This window comes from Fundulus heteroclitus, chromosome 2 (assembly GCF_011125445.2).
Source record: "Fundulus heteroclitus isolate FHET01 chromosome 2, MU-UCD_Fhet_4.1, whole genome shotgun sequence".
NCBI lineage: Eukaryota > Metazoa > Chordata > Actinopteri > Cyprinodontiformes > Fundulidae > Fundulus > Fundulus heteroclitus.
Genome location: NC_046362.1, coordinates 7263246 through 7281318, shown reverse-complemented (window position 1 = coordinate 7281318; position 18073 = coordinate 7263246). Strand labels below are relative to the sequence as shown.

General features: G+C 43.1%; 1 protein-coding gene across 3 annotated transcripts in view; it reads left to right on the top strand.

The window, feature by feature from the left end:
• Positions 1-3698: 3698 nt before the first annotated feature.
• pik3c2a (phosphatidylinositol-4-phosphate 3-kinase, catalytic subunit type 2 alpha) overlaps positions 3699-18073 on the top strand; it is a 57572-nt gene continuing 43197 nt past the window's right edge. The window contains exons 1-2 of one of the 3 annotated variants that reach the window (XM_012862466.3): positions 3699-3805; positions 8929-10154. In XM_012862466.3, the coding sequence (XP_012717920.2) occupies positions 9009-10154 (1146 nt within the window). In that variant the 5' untranslated portion in view covers positions 3699-3805; positions 8929-9008. Of the gene's footprint in view, positions 3806-7269; positions 7352-8928; positions 10155-18073 lie in introns of those variants that run through there. The other 2 variants (XM_021316345.2, XM_036146649.1) reach the window with 2 other exon arrangements.

Genomic DNA, 18073 nt, shown 5'->3' with positions numbered 1-18073 from the left:
GTTAATGGGTTTAATATTTTTTGGATGGTAGAGCCAATTAACCTGACTTTTGGCAGATGGATGTCGTTCCGGCAAGCTCCACACGGTTCCACACACACTCTGCAGAACGAAATCCAAATTGCAAGAGTCAGGATAGGGGTCAACATTGTCTGAAAAAAATAGATGCTTTAAAATCTGATCTAAGGATAAACCAGAAGGATAGGAATCCCAGCTCAATTTTTCTTAAACCTATAAAATAAAAATAGAAATAAAGCATCAACTGAATGATTTAAAAAAAAAAAAAAAAAGGAATTGAAGAAATTTGGCCATTCACAGATATTTGTAACTTGGAATTAATGGCAATAGATTCACTGCCAAAGAGCATGAAAAAAGCTAAAGTAATACCACTTTATAAAGCAGGACACAGACATCAATTTACAAATTGCAGGCCAGGTTCTTTTTCATCTCAGTTTTTCAAGATTCTGGAAAAACTGTTTTCCGATACATTCGATGATTTCATGGAGAAACAAAAACTACTATCTGGCAGTCAAAAGGGATTCAGAAAAGAAAGCTCCACATCTCCAACATTATTGGAATTGGTTGAAGAAATTCACATGCTATAGACAATAAAAGATATTGTAACGGAAATATTTTTTAAATTTAAAGAAAGCATTTAATACCATTGATCATAAGATATTTCTCACAAAACTGGAACAATATGGCATCAGAGGGATTGGACTAAACTGGGTAATGAGTTAAATATACAAATATTAAACTTTATAGTCTCACAGAAGGTAAATTTGTATCTGCATTTAACCCACGGAGAGCAGCATGCTGCCAACACTGAGTGGTGTACGGGGAGCAATCGTTGGTCTTGCTCAGGGACCCAGAGTAACAGCCTGAGTTTCAAACCGTCGACCTGTGGGGCCTCTGCAAGACACAAACCCACAGCTCTCTAAGCACCAGGCCACCACTCCCAGGCAGAAAGCAATTAGCACAAATGGGTGAATACAAATCTGCTTACATGGACATAAATTGTTGTGTTCCTCAAGGTTCGGTTTTAGGTCCTAAACTGTTCATACTATACATAAATGACATTAATAAAGTCTCAAATATGCTGAAATTTATATTATTTGTAGATTATGACAATATTTGTTCTGGGGAGAGTATACAGCAGCTTTTTGAGACAATGACATCAGAAATTTGTATTTTGAAACAGTGGTTCGATATGAATAAATTGTCAATAAATTTAAGTAAAACAAAGATTATGTGGTTTGGAAAACGAAAAATAGTGGATCAAATACAAGTAATGTTGAATAATACTCGTATTGAACGAGAATATGAATACAAATTTCTGAGTGCTAGGTGTGGATCATAACATCTGCCTTAAGCTTTACTTTAAGCATTAAACACATACAGTAACAGCAAAGATTGGCATTGCAGTGTTGGTAAAATAAGACATGTCCCAAACCAGGAATCCCTGAAGACACTATACGGTCCAACGCTGTCATCATATATGAATTACAGTGTGGAGACAAGATAGAATTTAAAAATTTCCTTCTAACGTATAAAGCCCTTAATAATCAAGCTCCATCATATATCAGAGCTCTGATTACCCCGTATGTTCCTAACAGAGCACTTCGCTCTCAGACTGCAGGTCTGCTGGTGGTTCCTAGAGTCTCTAAAAGTAGAATGGGAGGCAGATCCTTCAGCTATCAGGCTCCTCTCCTGTGGAACCAACTCCCAGTTTTGGTCCGTGAGGCAGACACCCCGTCTACTTTTAAGACTAGGCAAAACCGGTTAGATTATGTACAGAGTAAGAAATAATTAGTCACAAGAAAATATTTTTTTAAATTGTTAACGAAAGGAAGGGGAGTTTTATAAAACATAAATCACGTGCAGCAATAAGGAGCATGTGCATAGTGGTCTGGCATGAATTTGGGAAACAATATGGATAAGGACTTGAAAATGTTGTATAAATATACACATGTACTTTACAGCCACTTTGCGCTCTTTTACAAAAAAGAGCAGTCAGTCAATAGCAGCCAATAGAGATTTTTTTATATTTAAAAAAAAAAAAAAATATATATATATATACATAAAAAAAACTCTATCATCAAAGTACATAGATGTCACAGTTGGAAGCATCTGTATGCAGACTGTTTGTGGATCTTGTAGCACTAACATTATATTGAACATGATTAGATGTGAAAAGACTTTTGTTCTTAGCTGAAGATCAATGTAGTTATATGGATAACTTATAGGAAACAGAACAGATGATGTAGACTGCATAACAATAACATAATTATAAAGATACATAATGTAAGTGTAGAAATTGTGACATGGAGGGCAAATTAAATGTGTAAATATTTATTACAAGGGGCTTTACATGGACTCTACATTCTAGTCTGAAATACCTGATATATACTCTGGACAAGTCAATTAGGGGTAGGATTTAATAATTGCTTCTTCCTACTCATTTTCGAACTGAACATGAACTTTTGTATTTATGTTTGTTTGATTATATTTTTTATTCATTTCATTTTTTTTCTCTCTGATATGATTTCTTTTTTTTTACACGTTCAAAATTAGGATGTCAGTTCCTGGGCATCAATATTGAAACAGTTTGTGATTGAAAAAAAACCTCAAAGCAACAATCTAATCTAGAGCACGAGTAGTGCGACTGAGTAGAGTAGCCAAGCACTGTTGCATTACTCCAAGATAAATTTCAATTCAAAGTAAAGAGTGGTTAAATGAAAAAAAAAAAAAAAAAGAGCACAGCGTATTTGGTAAAATGGCAACTCAATCACTAACTATTTGGTCATAAAATCTGATTTAATTTGTGAAAATGGAGGAATCACCCATCCACTGTCTATACCCACCAAAGGGCAATTGCAATTTAGAGTAACCAGTTATAACAGACTAAATTTTTAGACTGGAGGAGAAAAGCGGAGTACCCAGAGAGAACCCACACATGCAAGGGAAGAACATGCAAACTTCATGCAGAAAGACCCGAGGCTGGGATTCGAACCCAGTGCTACCAACTACCTACCCTCTAATTCTGGTATTATGAAAAGTAGAACATAAATGTGTAGAAATGTTACAAAACAACAAGTTTTGCAAGAAGACACACACACATATCCAATTCAAATTGTGTCCCAATTAAAGCTTCCAGATTTAATTGTGACAGTACAGTGTAAAGCTCTTTCATTGACAACATCCACTGTTTACTGCATATGAACGTGCCTCCCATGGCTCAGCAGGCTCAGCAGATGGAAATCTTTAACAAAAAGTGTGGGTGTGTGTCTGGTGTTTCATTTAATAAAGTAACTTTATGTGGGTAGACTTGCCAGCAGTTGTACTGAAGTAAGAATTGCGTTACTTCAAAATAATACAATACATTATTCAAACTTAAGTTAAAAGGTGTGGAGGACCAACTCTGACAATAAACACAGAAATAAATAAATGATCAACAAATAATGATGGGGCATTAAAGTATTTTTTTTTTCTTCGGGAAACGATTTATGTAACTGACTATCTGAGTGAATGTGAGCGCGTGAACCACCTCTGTAATCTAACGAAGGCTTCTTCTTTTATGCGCTCGTGCATCTCCCACTGATGCGCTGGCTGCCTTTGCCCGCGCGGGGGCGCTGTTTACCCGCCTGACTTGCCCGGGCAGAGATGCCGCTTTCGACGCTTCATCCAAAAGTCGGCCGACTCCGCCGACCAACTCAACAGGAACTGACGTCTCCTTTGTGCGAGTGGATGGAAAAAAAAAATATGCAGGCTGCAGGAAAAATGGCTCCAAATACCGGACCGCTGAAAGGTGAGAAACAAAGCTTCGTTCTGTGCTGTTTTACAGCAGGCCTCTACGACAAAAAGTTGAACTTTGTTGAAGAGTGATGCTTGCTGCTTTTTGCTGCCGTCGTAGGGCTGACTGCCTCCCGTTTAAGGAAGCCTGTCTTTCTTCCCTGTTGTGGTTAGTTGGGCAGGAGCGAAGCTGGCAGTTGCCGGAGTACTTTTTAGACCATTAAACCATATTCTCTTAAGGCCGGGTAGCGGAGCGGACAGACGCGGATAAAGTCGGGGGGCTGTTGGCGTAAACATCGCGTTTGGCGCTACTGGTTCAGCTGGTTTAGCAGCCGAGTTAGCCTCCAAAGTTGGGAGTTCCGTTAAAGCGGCTACCAAAAGTAGCAAAAGGAGGCTATATGTGAGCTAGTTTCCCAAGTTTACTGATTGTTGGGGTGGCGGCGTGCTAACAGCGACCCAGCTCTGATTCTTAAAGATGCCAGCAGGGCGAAGATGAGATAACGCCGACGCAAAAACCGTATTTCGCGTCAAGCGGCAGAGAGCAGCTCGGGAACTGATCCAAGAGTCTCTGCTCCCTGTTCCGAATCAGCAACTTTAAGTGCTCTTTCCTTCACCACTTACGATTCTGTTTAGAGGGCATTTCTTTGCAGGCTCTTTAAAACAAAAAACAATCCATAATACCATCAATGAGCGTCCCCTTTAATCTCTGCTGCAGTGCAAACTAGATAGGAAGTACTTTAGTGTGTTTGTTATGCACTCCAGCTGTTTTGCCATCAGGAACTTATTGTTATTATTATTTTTAAAGAAAACAAATTTAAGAGTGTAGATTGTTGCGTCTGTTTGTGGATTCAAACACAGAGTCATGTGTGTGACTAAGTAGCTGTGGTGGTCAGCTTATCTACAGCCACATCATGTCACTTTTTGGTTTGTTTATATTCAGTTTCAATCTCCTGCACAGGTCAGCATTTCTGTGACACAGCCACACAGGGTGAAAAGAGAGTTTTCAGTGTTCCCTCTATTGACACCTTACAAATCTTGTCATGCTTTATGACCACTTTACGTAAGTGGTCAAAAAGGAAAGACCTGCAGTCGCATTTTAGTCTAAATCTGAGGTGGATATAGAGAAGTGTACATTAGGCTCTTCTCCATTCAAACCCTGTTGACCCATAATTGTGCATACTGGTGCAAATTTGCAGTTTTAAGCTGTTTTTCCTGTTTATTCACAATCAGATGTATATGAATTTTACATAAACTTGGACTAGGGCTGGTCGATATCGACCCAAAAAACCCCCAAAAAACCTCCATATTTTTAGTCTGATTCCGATATATGATATTTATCTCGATATGTTTTTTTTTTCTCATATGTAATTATTTTAGATAAAGTCATAAAGTAAAGGCATCTCTGAATCAAAGCTTTAGGAATTTTTTTTAACAAACAGCTGTACATGAATATGAGAAGCACCTGAAAAATAGCCTACTGAAATACAAAAAAAAAAATCTAAATCTAACACAACATGGACCATCTCGATATAAACAAGATAGCCTCATCTTATATCTCTTTAAAAAGAAAACTTGATATTTTTAAAATCTCAATATATTTGGCCAGCCCTACATTGGACAGTCAAATCAAATTGGTTTATAAACACAATAGATGTCATCTCAAGGCACTTTCCACTGTCAGTTCAATCAACTGGCCAAAAATGTAATATCTAAGGAAACCCAGCGGATTGCATCGATTTATTAGCTACGTTTACATGCACTGAATGTCACGATGGGATTGAAATGTATTCGGATTAAAAAACAAAAAAATAATGGGATTGCACTGTTTATATGGGCACGCAATCAATCTGATCACGGTGTGCGTTTATATGCACCAGGCTTTATTCAGAAGAGAAACACTTCGACATGCGCAGGGATCAAACTTCCTTTGGAAAACGTTTATCTGTTTTTGCTGAGAAACAAAAAAGTAGCCAACAAAGCTTTAGTGTACGAGTTCGTTTGTCTTCCAGGCGCCCAGGCTGTACTTGCACCAGGTATAGTTGAAATGAAAATGAATAAATAACAATCCTAAATTCTTGTAATGTTTCTAATGAAAAGGTCGCATTGGGAGCACAGCCAGTTTTGTTCCCCGATATATTTCCACCACTCCGAGCAGAGATGGCACACGTGAGGCGCACTCAGGTCAGCTCGCCACAGTCAGAACACCTTGATCTGGACAACAACGCACGTCGATCGGATTGTAAATCGGCATCAACCACCCTCTCATTTGGGTTACAATATTAATCCGATTGAGCTTGATCCGATCACGATATTTTGATTGGCGTGTTTACGTGACGCGTTTTTATTCTGATCACTTTTGTCCACGTAAACGTAGCTTGCAGCCTTCTCTCCTTGCCATTTTAAAAGATTAGTCAAAGCTTTCGAAAGCTGCTGTAATTTTCCTTCATGCTGTTCCTACAGTAGTCATCCTTTCAAAAAAAAAAAGTGCATAAAGTTGCAGAGTTTCCTCTGGCTGATCGTAATAAATCAGTGTAATATTCTGGGAAATAAGTAGCTTAAAAATTCTAAGTTTAGTCGAGGATTATTTTCTAGTGTTTGTTTTCTGGTATGAAAATCAAAGGCGACAAGAAAACAAATCTTACAGACTGTCACTGAAATATGTTACTGTTGCAGTTGTAGGAATAGTTGCAGCTGGAAGAAGAAGTGGAAGAGTTTTAATATTCGACTTTGCTCTTTATAGGTGTGTTCTCTAAAGGTCCATTTCTGGCTAGATTAGACTCAAACAGATCCTTTGCAGTCTCTGAAAGTGATGCTTTCTCTCTTTTCATGTGATGAACTGGGTTTCATTATTGTTTGGTAGTGAGATTTTTGTTAAGACTCCAGAGTTTGGGTGTTGTTTCAGCGCCTGCTTGCTCTGAAAAGTGGCAGCACTGGAGTTGAGCCGTGAATGTTGCAGCGATCCTGCAGTCCAGAACTACCCACGGGAAAACAATGTGCAAGTTTCTGAAGTTTTATCAGACAAGTTTCCGTTGGTAGTTACACTATATAAACATTAAAAAGCCTCCTTATTGTATAAAAGTAGCAGAATGCAGATCCCGTAGCAGCGTCCGAGGAGTTTCTGCAGAACAAGAGGCCACCGGTCACAGCAGGGTAAAAAAAGACAAAATAAAACGTAATCTACATGGATTTTTATGAGGTGTGGTGTTAAACTGGGCACTGAGCTCTCCCAGATAAACGGAGCCACTTTTGTCTCAGCTTGTTGGGGTTTACGCAGCCGATAAGACAATCTTGAGCCACGGCTGTAATGTAAGGCTCACAGAAGGAAGAAAGCAAGCCGGTGGGGTGCGGCGGGGGGGTTAGCATGCCAAATTCCTCAGCTGCACAATAGTGTTGGGCGAGCCTGAGTCCCGGCACAGCCGGCCTTCTGCGCCACAATGGGAGGGGAAGCTCAGGAGAGGCCCGTGATGCCTGGGGAGGGAAGGAACTCGCTGCACTGCCGTCGGTCAATGAATGGTCGCTTTGAGGACACGCTGTGTCATCTCCAACCACCATATGATCTGAGGCAAGTTTGTTCAGATTGTTATTGCCAGGCTAGTAAATATGTCAGCATGAAAAGAAAAAAAAAGCCTTTTCTTTCCTACAACTCGTGTCGGAAGGATTTATTAAATAATGGAAACCGGTCTGAGCAGATTTACTAGTGACATTCCTTTTGAGAATAACTTGTAGATGTGTTCATTAGCCGTATTTCCGTAATTGTGACGAGTCAGATGTCTTGTCCTCATTAACAGCCCTATGCTGCTGTTTTCCGTTCAGGCGCGTTTGGTACGGAGGCCCCCCAGATTCAACGCGTACCCTCTGATGTGAAAGCGAACCAGATTGAAGACGTGTTTCCTGTGAGCCACCTGCCTGCGTGAACGCTATAGATACTGATCTGAGTGGTCTGGCCCACACCATGCCCCAGATTTTCAGAGCAAGCAGGCCGAGTTGCATGTGTGACAAGCCACAGTTGGTCAATAAGCAATTAAAATGCGCTTAGAGCAACAGAGCGTTGATGATTTTTAAAGGCTAGCTATAGCTTAGCGGGTAGATTAGAAGCCCGTTTTAGATCGTCGCTCCAATTTAAACACACAACCAGGAATCTTTCCCCATTACCGATCACTTTGTGGTCGATCCGCCGAGTTCTCGGCTCTGAGTTCATGCAGCCGGGGCTACAGAATAAAAGGCAGCTGACTTGGAGGGTAACTCAGCCCCAAGTCAACTTTTTTTGCTAATAAACTGGTAACATGGTTGTGTGCGTCTACATATCATGATCATTATTTTGACAAATTGCTGCATATTTGCTGAAATCCTGTCAGTGTGGCGCCCTCCTAAGGCTGAACAGGTGTCTATTGGTTCAAAGGTTTTTGTGACGTCACCCAGAATAACTGATGTCGGTAGCTTCGCTGCTCTGAGGTATGAAAGTGGCTCCGTCTCGTACGCCTCCGTGGCAAGTTGGAGTTTGAATAGTGAGTTTTTTGTGCTCCTTTTTATCGATTTTTCCCGGTTAGCGATTTATTAGCTTAGCATTAGATCCGTTTGGCGGCTTTGGTGCGCACCTACTGACGCCATCTGCTTTGAGTCATTCCTCCGTGGCGCACCTGATTCCCAATCCAGCGGTACGTCTTTTGATGTGTGCGCCGTTGGTGGGTTGACTTTAACCCCGCATTTCAGGACCTCTAAGCTGGTGCGAAGGACGCAAACGGCACACAGATCACACCACAAAAAGGATTGCATTAAAGGAGACGGAGATGTAACTGGCTGTCCAGTATTGGGTCATTTTTCTCCCCTTAACCAGTGGCTGTCCGGTCAGAAACTCAAAACCGGGTTGTACCAACAGCACTCCTTGGTGTGAATGTTGTAGTTCATCTTACAGAATTGGTGATGTGTTGCAGTCAGAGGATACACAGTAGGGATGCAAACCAACAATCAATGTACTATTAATTGACCACTGATGGTTTATTAGTTTAAAGTTGGTTCCATCCTATGAACTTATAAAGTCTACTTAGGAGGACCTTCTTTAAGGAGTTTGGAGTGGCTGGTCATTAGATTCTGTATTTTCCAATTTTTTTTTATGCCCATTTCTGTTTTCTTTTCTTTTAGGTATTTAAATCTTTGCACTGCCACCCTTTGGGCCACACCGACTTAAACTCTGTCCCCCATGGCTCCCTCCACCTGACAGAATGGCCCAGACACCGAACGGTAATGGGTTCAAAATGGACGTCCCCAAGCCAAAGGGGGTTGTGGGTAAGGAGGAAGCCCTCCGCATGGAAGAAGAGGCATTGGCTAAATTGAGACGGGAGAAGAGACACACGGCTTCGGTTTTGACCCCCTCGCCTTCCCCGAAACCTTCGAGGGTCGCCGCTCCCACTGCTGCTCAGCCTTTGCCGTCTGCTACCGCACCCGTCAAGGACCTCATCGTCTTCCCAGAAACCAAGAAACAAGCAGAGGGGGACAAGTTCAAAGACATCGATGTGGAGAAGTTGACTAACGAGGAGCTGGAGAAGCTCCTGCTCGACGACAACTTTGGCGTCAACAGCAAAGCGCCCCGCCCCTCGGCGCTGCTGGGGTTCAACCTCAGCGCCTCTTACCCCGGTGGCAATCCCTGCAGTTCCTCTCCTTTCCAGAGCAGTCAGTGGACATCGGTTCTGCCCGCCCAGTCCAGTTCTAGCATTAGCACTCCCACCCATCAAGCCAGCCCACTCTTCCCTTCTGCTCCATTTCCCAAACCAGGCACGTTTCAAAATGGTTTCACTCCACCCATGTCGTCCTTCATGGCCCTTCCGCCTCAGCCGACATCCTTCATGGCTTTACCCCCCATCCAGGCTCCCGCCCCCATGGTCTTCCAAAAACCAGCCGTGGACCCGGAAATGGCCAAACTGTTCGACAAGATCGCAAGCACCTCGGAATACTTGAAGAACGGCAGATCCTCCTGCGCCGATGTGGATTCTTCCCAAGTGGGCGCAGCCTCTCTGGCGCCGAACCCGCCGCCCCCGCAGGCGGCGGCTGTGGAGTCCTCTCAAGTCCGGCGCTTTGAGTGGCTGGACCTGGACCCGCTCACGAAACACAAACCCGAGAACGAGGAAGCGTCCGCGGCGCCAGGGAGCGACGCGCAGGTCGCCCCCGGGGTTCCTGCGGGGGATCCGTGGGACGCGGTGCTCGAGACGGAGGGGAGCAACGTCGGTCGCAGCGCTAGCCCCGCCCTGAAGGGGAAAGTCTCGCAGACAGCTCAGTCACCGCAAAGGAGGACTTCAACCGGAATACCTGTTACACGGAGCCACTCGCTCAATATCCCCGGGACGTCTTGCCAGCAGAAACCAAACAATCAGGTAAGCTGATCGACTTTGGCTGTTTGTTCTTCTGACAGGAAATGGATCCTTTCAATGATTTTGGTTAAGGAAGTTGGGGATGTTGGTGTTCTGCTCGCATTGTAGTCGAGTCAGGAAGGAGTTCGAGAAACGGGATCACTTCTAATTAGGTTCTTTACTCTGGCCGAGTACCTGCAAGTGACTTCGGTACCGACTGCTTTAGTTGAAAAGTTGTTATGAGCCAGGAGGAGTCTGAAGGTGCATCTCTAAAGTGTGCACTCCCTTGTTAAAATGCCAGGCTTATGCTTAGCACAACATGATAAATCATTTGAATAAATAAATCCACCCTGGAGATGCTGTACCGTTCAACCACTAAAAACCCAGTTATTAAAAAAAAAAAGCAAAGATTTCACACAAATACTTTTTTATATGACTCCATTGTTCTATGGTAGCAGTCTAGCAGCACACCACACCTTGGCCATTGTTTGCCCTCTCTGTCTCACTAAAGGTCTCTGAACCTGTTAGATTCTCAGATAAAGACGCGCATTTTCTGTTGGCTTTAGCTCTGGCTACTTCAGTGGGAGATGCTGCAAAACAAAACCCTGATCTTCAGCTGTTTTAGCAGCGGCTTGAGGATTTTGGGTAAGAACCATCGGTTGTTTGAAGGTTTTTATTTTCCGCAAGTAAGCAAGTCCCAAACACAATGCTTCCAGCCCCGTGTTTCATTATGAGGATGTTGTTAACTTGTTGATGCTCAGAGTGGTTCTAATGCCAGACTTACCTTGTGGGAGAAATGTCCCAAAGGTTTAGGTTTGTTTTCATCGGGCTATAACACACTCTTCCACAAGCTCAGAAAGTTTGGTTTCATTTATTATTTTACTATTTTTAATCACCTACTGTTCAGCACTTTTTTAAATAAAGTTATTATTCAGATCTAAATAGTCGCTGGCATGTGTGAACTCAAGAAGACTGAATGATGAAAGGATCTTTAAATTTACTAGTTCAAAGGTAAAAAATTTTGTCTACTGGGTTTCTATCACAATATTATTTGTAATAGTTAATTGCTTGTAGTTGAAAAAGCTATATGGCTATTAGCTTGCTGAAAATAAAAATAAATCACCAGAGTGGTTAAAGCTAAGAGCTGGAGAGATGTACGCTGAATATCTTAACTTCTGTGAGTTATAACGCTGTTGTCCAGTATCAGCAGTCTGGACTTTAAAACCAGGCCGTTATGAGTTCTGTTTGGTTCTGCTGAGCGGTCCAGTTTTGGTTAATCCTGCTGGTTGAATTAGTCCGTCAGAGGCGCTGATTGCGGTTTCCAGCTATGAGACCAGGAGAACACAGGAGCAGGCCGTCCTCAGGTGGCAGGCTGGTTACAGCAGCTGACGCCGTCATTTGGAGTAATTTTCAGTCGCTAAACTCAACGGTCTACATCTCACTAGTTGCTGGCTTCCACCATTCTCAGTGTTACTTTTCATTTTCAACAAGCTTGTTGTGAAATGGCTTTTTTATTGCAAGGAAATTAGGGAACTATTACCGATAACGACCTCAGAGAACCTCACTTCCACAAAAAATCACCCAATCCCATCTAACGCTTTAAACCTTCCAGTCCTCAACCATCCTGTATGTTTTTACAGGTCCCTGTACAGGCCATTGGTTTGATTCGGATTTGTTTAAAAGGAGAAACATCTAAAACTTGCTGGGCTCCTGAGCCCCGAGTTTGGAAGCCGTCCAAACTCAGAGAAGTGTTCTTTTTAAACAGCTGAATTAACATGGATGACTAACAGATTGGTGTGTTTCTATGTGCATTAAACCAGATCTATTTTGCTTTATTAATGTAACATCAGAGGAAATAATGATTTATAATAATCTTACTTGCGACACCACAAAAATCTTGCATTTTAAGGGAGGCAGGTGCACTTCCATATGCGATAAAGTTGAGCCGTTTGTCAATATGGCCGCCATCTGAGCTGAGGCGTTAAGGCGACGCAGGCATGTCAGCCATGCTGAGACCAGCCAGCGTGTTTAAACTTTGTCTGCCCCCTTCACCGTCACATATTTCTGTCACCATATATCAGCACTTATACACAGTGTTTATATGTGTTACATTTATAATTTCACTGGATTGTCTGAAATAAATTATTCATTCTGTCATAGTTTTTCATCACCGTTAATTTTTTTAATGTTTATTGCTGTGTATTAATTTGTCATTGCATCCTCTTCCTGCTCATTATTCTTAAAAACTCTCCCGATCAAAGGATTTACTTCTGTTGCTCTCCGTCACACCACAATGCGTATTAGCTTTCCAACAGGGCCCTTTGTCTTTTATTTCCAGAATTTCTCAAAGGCTGTAATAAATAAAACCTCCTGAAGTTTTGCACGGCGGATTTAGCGTTTCGCCTATGAAAGGCGACCAGTCCGTGGTGCACGCCCCAGTGAGCATCCCTGGGCTGAGGAATGCCTCTACACCCGACGTGATGAAACGGGGCTTGTTTACTCTTGCCCATATGTTATGTCTGGGTTTGCATGCGTTTGTCGTGCAGTTTGAGCCGTTTTAACCCCACGCGCTCGCTCGTTCGGGCTCCGTCTGTGAAGCGTGCCGCCTTTATGCTCAGCAGGTCACGGCGGTGTGCGTGTTCGCTCGCTGCCCTCGTTCCTTCCGCCGGTGGCCAAGTTGTTCTGAACAGGAACAAGCCTGTGCAGGTCCTCAGCGCCCGGCGGCGGCGGCCGGCGGCTCAACGGCCCAGACGGATCACCCTCGTGCCGTACTCTCATCAGACGGCGGATAGCAGGGAAGTCTCAAAACGGGCAGCGTCTGGGGAGCTAGCTGCTTGATTTTTGTCATGCACATATCTCTGCATTTCTATCTTATTCATGAGAATGTGCTGTAAAGCTGGAATGTACAGCAGCAAAGCCAAAAGAACAAACTGAACAGTATTTTATGTTTTTATGGGTAACTATTCTTCTAATGCTGCTAAAATGATCTGATTTTTTGAGATTTATAGTTATAATAGTTTTGTCTATCCTGCCTTTAGTTTTTTTTTTTTATAAACAGACTGAAAACATAAATGTAGTTGTTTCGTTAAAGTATGCTTTCCCCTTGCACATATTATTACACTCATTAATTCCCTGCTGCAGGAAGAAAACATCGGTGCCTTTGTAAGAGCAATAGGTAGTAGCACTCCTTTAGCTTCCCTACTGTGTCATTCCATGTTTTTCATGTCTTCATATACTCCTAACGGCCAGATTTGTTCGCCCCGTAAGTAAGGATAAAGATTAGTAGTAGAGGTTGACCGATAACATCGGCCGGCCGGTATTCTATGACGATATCTGTGTTTTTATCCTGTGTCGACATCGGCCGATACGTGCTTCCATTCGCTAGTCCATTCGCCAGATCTCTAGCTGGCCGCTGTGCGTTCCTTCCCATGGAGAACCGTGTACGCACATGAAAACAATCACCAATAGTTACGTGTACAGCATAACTTTACATCAAATAATGTCCGTACACTGCAGCGGTGCTCAGTTTTTTTCTCCTCCTTCTCCCCCATTACCCTAAGAAGCTCTTTTCTTTCTGTGACACGTTCATTAAGTGCGACCAACGCGCCGCCGTAAGAGTTGTCCATCCATCCATCCATCCATCCATCCATCCATCCATCCATCCATCCATCCATCCATCCATCCATCCATCCATCCATCCATCTATCCATCCATCCATCCATCCATCCATCATCTAGGCACACTTATCCCTCATGGGGATAAGAGTCGTGACACGTTTTTTTTTTTTTTCCAGTGTACTTTCCAAACGTCGGTCTGAAGCTGTTAATATTAGACTTGAGTAACACTGTGACCTTGAGGACGGACATACTTGTAAGGAACCATTCAACAGTACATATGAAGAAAAAAAAACATGCTTTGACATCTTTAAATTTCTAATTCTGGTGTGTTTTTGTTTTCTGTGCATCAAGGGATGTTTGGGGTTTGCCTATTTTTTTACCAGCTTGTCTAATTTGCCTTTATCTTTGTTTAAGAAATAACTGTAAGGGTGAACTTTGTTTTGTTCCGCTTCTTGTGACACAGGCTGAACCGATATGTTATAAGTGATACTTTCTAGCGCGGTATACCAAAACAATCCTCTTTGTATCTCTTTTTTATCTGATAGCCTTTTGTTTTTGTGCTTTTACCGGGAAAAACTATGAATCACCAGGAATTCCCAGAGACGCCGACCCCCCCCCCCCCCTTCTTCCTTGTACATAGTGTTTGCTGTAAAGTAGGAGAATACTGTTAGCCTGAAGTAACAAAGCCTGGAAGGTGTTGGGAGAAACAGACTGTAACAGGACAGAATAGGCAGCAGGATGTTAAAACAAAGCTAATGAACTTGACTTCATATCCCCCCCCCCCCGACTTTCACTCTATTTTCATCATCCTTTTCTGTTTGACCTTCACTCTGTGTAATTCTTACTTTCCCCCAATGTCTTTGTTACTTTTTCCCACCCACTGCATCAGTTTTCCTCTTCATGTGGAGGGAAACCTTGAGATGATGATGAGCTGCAGTCAAACAAATGACTTTATCTCTTCCTCTGGCGGTCACGCCTCACTGGGTGTATTAAGACTTCATCAGTGGAACAGCCAACGCCTCAGACGTGCCTCTTCAAACCTTTGAGTTTAACTTTGTTTTAGTTAGTTAGTTAGTTAGAGTGGCCCTGGATGTCACGCATCCCTAACCACACTCTGCCACGTCAGGGTTAAGACGAGACAAGCTGGCATTAAAGTCAGTTTAGGAGCGTCGCTCCACCTCGTCAGCTGGAGCGGCGGATTGTTTTTTTTATCTGAGCTTGTTCTGGTAAAACATCCTGTGGCGCTGAATACGTCAGCTTCTGGTTTCTAACAATGCAATCTGGATTCTAACCAGTGGGACCGCGGTTATTTGAGGTTCTACCTGAGGAAGTGGTGCTGGAGCGTGTGCTGATCTGGGATCAGGACCGGCTGAGCGTGCTCGTACCTGTCTGAGCCTCCGTCTTTCCTTCTAAATGTCTTGCAGACTGATTTTTTTTTTTTTTCTGAGATGACCCGCTTTGTCTCGGCCGTGTGTTGTTGTTGATGTGTTTGTGTGAGAGAAACCGAAACCTGCGGCATGTCGGCGTGTACTGTACTTTTTTTTTTTTCCTTAACATAACACAGACATAAATTCTCCGCCCCCGCACACTTCCGGGGCCTTTCAGAAGCTTTTTTTTTTTTTTTTTTTTTTAAACGCCTCCACACTTCAGACGATGCCCCATTTTTTTCTTTTATGATAGTTTAATTGCGCGCCCTGCACAAATGTGAAAGCCTACACCTTAATTGACTCTCTCTGAATGTTGCTGCAGTGGGCAAAACGGCAGGGTTGAGGATGATGCAGCTGTTAGAGGATGTTGCATTGATTCTTGTCCGGTATGACTCACCTGACGAATGGCACACTGTCTCCTAAACTTTGACCCCTTTTACGTGCTAGATGGGAGCAGAAGTTGTGCAACTAAACAAAGTAAGCACAATCCGTATTAAAGCACGTAATAAAAGCGGATAAAATGCGTTTAATAGCCGCGCCTGGTTCGTTTGCCCACTGGATCACGTCTTGTTTATCACAGTAAGGGTGACTTAGATAGCGATCCTGTCCCATACTTCCTTATTGAAAGAAGAAGTGGCTCTGCTTTGAGAGAAGTTGGTTCCCCTGACAGGCTCTTTTTTTTTTTTTATACCTTAGCTTTGTATAAGCTTGGAACGTGTTCCTTTCGTATGCTGCCAAAATGTTTCGCTGACACGAGCCGCTGCCGCTTCCAAAAGCCATTAGGGTCAATATTCTGTCGGCGCTTCGTGGCAAAACATCTCTCAGCATTTCCCATATGGCTTTAGGCTGTGAAAGTGAATAGAGGGTGCTGCACGTTGGTGATGTAAAAGCTTCAGGTCATTGTTGATTGTTTTTAATACGGCTGAATATTTATACAGCCTTCAATGCCTCAGCAGTGGAGGGTGTTGTTTTCTTTTTTCGGTTTGTTTTCAGGGTGTCGACCCTTTTCTGTTCCTCCCATGCAAACCCGATACCCGAGGAATGCCTTGGTGGGATTTGTTGAGATGTGGCCTAGAAGTTCACCACATGGTCTCTGGATATGAACTGACTGGAGGTCAAAAGTATTTTTCACGAGACGTGTTGCGGCCTGTTTGCTGTTGCCGGCAGTAAACTTGTAACAGGGCAGAATAATACCTCGCACCCAGCAGATTAAAACTAAGCTTTTGTTGTTAAATCCCAGTTTTCCACAGAACTATGTTTCTTTCCTTTTGTCCAACTCTAAATCTTAGAAGACTGTAGGTTTTTTACTGACGTCTGCCATCAAATTTAAGGTTTGATTCAGGTTTGGCAGATAAAAACATGCAGTCAGTATTAGACTTTTTGGTTTAGAAAGAAATGAGTTGTCTGATATTTAGGAGGCTGTAGTTTTCTCATGCTAAGTGTGGGATTATCACTGGGTTCCAGTTGAAGTAGCTGGACATATTTTATTTCATGTTGTCTTAGACGGTGACCGTGACCTGTGTCTTACTTAAAGGAGCATTGTATTTAAAGGTTAAATATTATTTATTTCCTTTCCCCATTCATGCCCTTACAATGGGGTACCGCGCGCGAGCTATTTTTAGAAACACAACGTCACGATGACGTCACATCACGTGGTACGCAGTGGGGCAAACTCCGGAAAGCCGCCGTTGTTTCGCTGTAAGAGACGTGCGTTAGCCTTGGTTTTACTCGGTAAACGACTGCTTTTTCCAAATCTAAGACCATGGTTTTTAAACATTGTTGCTATGGAACGTGCAACAGCGACTCGAGTTACGCTGATCGGCCGTATATGAAGGATGTTTTCTTCAAGACTGCCAAGGAGAAATGTGTGCGCTGGGTACACCGGGGCGGTCGGCCTACACAACAGTTCAACCCGGAAAAAGTTACCAAATTCAAGTACATATGTAGCAAGCATTTTGTTGGAGGAAAGGGCCCAACCGAAGAACATCCTGACCCAATTCCAGCGACATCAAGTCAAGGTAAGAGTATTTTGGTGGCCGACATGTTAATAAAGTAGCGCCTGCTACCATGACAGCATATAGGCTATCATGGTAGCAGGCGCTAACATGATAGCCTGCTACCAGGATAGCTTACTCAAAAACATTTCAAATGAGACAAACATTAAACATATACCCATTCCTGGACGGTGATTGCAAACAACAACAAAAAAAAAAACGTCCGACGCTGCCATGACCGCCGCGCAGGAAAAAAAAACAAAGCTTACCGTTCATCAACTCGGCCAGTTTTCCAGTCTTTTTAAGCCCTCGAACCTCAAGCCATCGTTTGAGCTGAAGGTTGGTGTGTTCTTCGACAGTTCGACCAGTAATCCGTGCGCCCTGGACATCGTCTTGGGAAAGTTTAACGGCTGTAAAGTCGGTCATATCGCTGGTTCTGTTGCGCTTGTAATAGCTGGTTGCTACGGGCGTTCTCTCCTGTGTGCCCTACCTAAGCGGCAAAAGGGGCGTTGCTCTTGAGACGGTGACGTCACGTGCGCGGTACCCCATTGCCCGACATGTAAGATGACGTATCCTCCATTTACCGCAGTTGCCTCTATAGGCTGGATAGTCAGTTTATGAGAGAGTGATTCGGGCCGAGTCCTCTGGACGTGCACATGGGAGTGACGCGCTGCACGCTCTCGTTCACCTGGCTATTTTGTTGAGTCTCTGCCGTAATCGACGCATTAGCGAGATATTTAATTATTGACTATTGTAGTTAGGGCTGCACCAATACACACACCCCAACGAGATGGAAATAAACATTACTTGCTAATGTTGGCCCAGCTTCACGTATGGGACCAATACTATGTGTTAAAAAAATGCCTAACAGCCGACATTAATGCCGATATATTGTGCATCCGTAA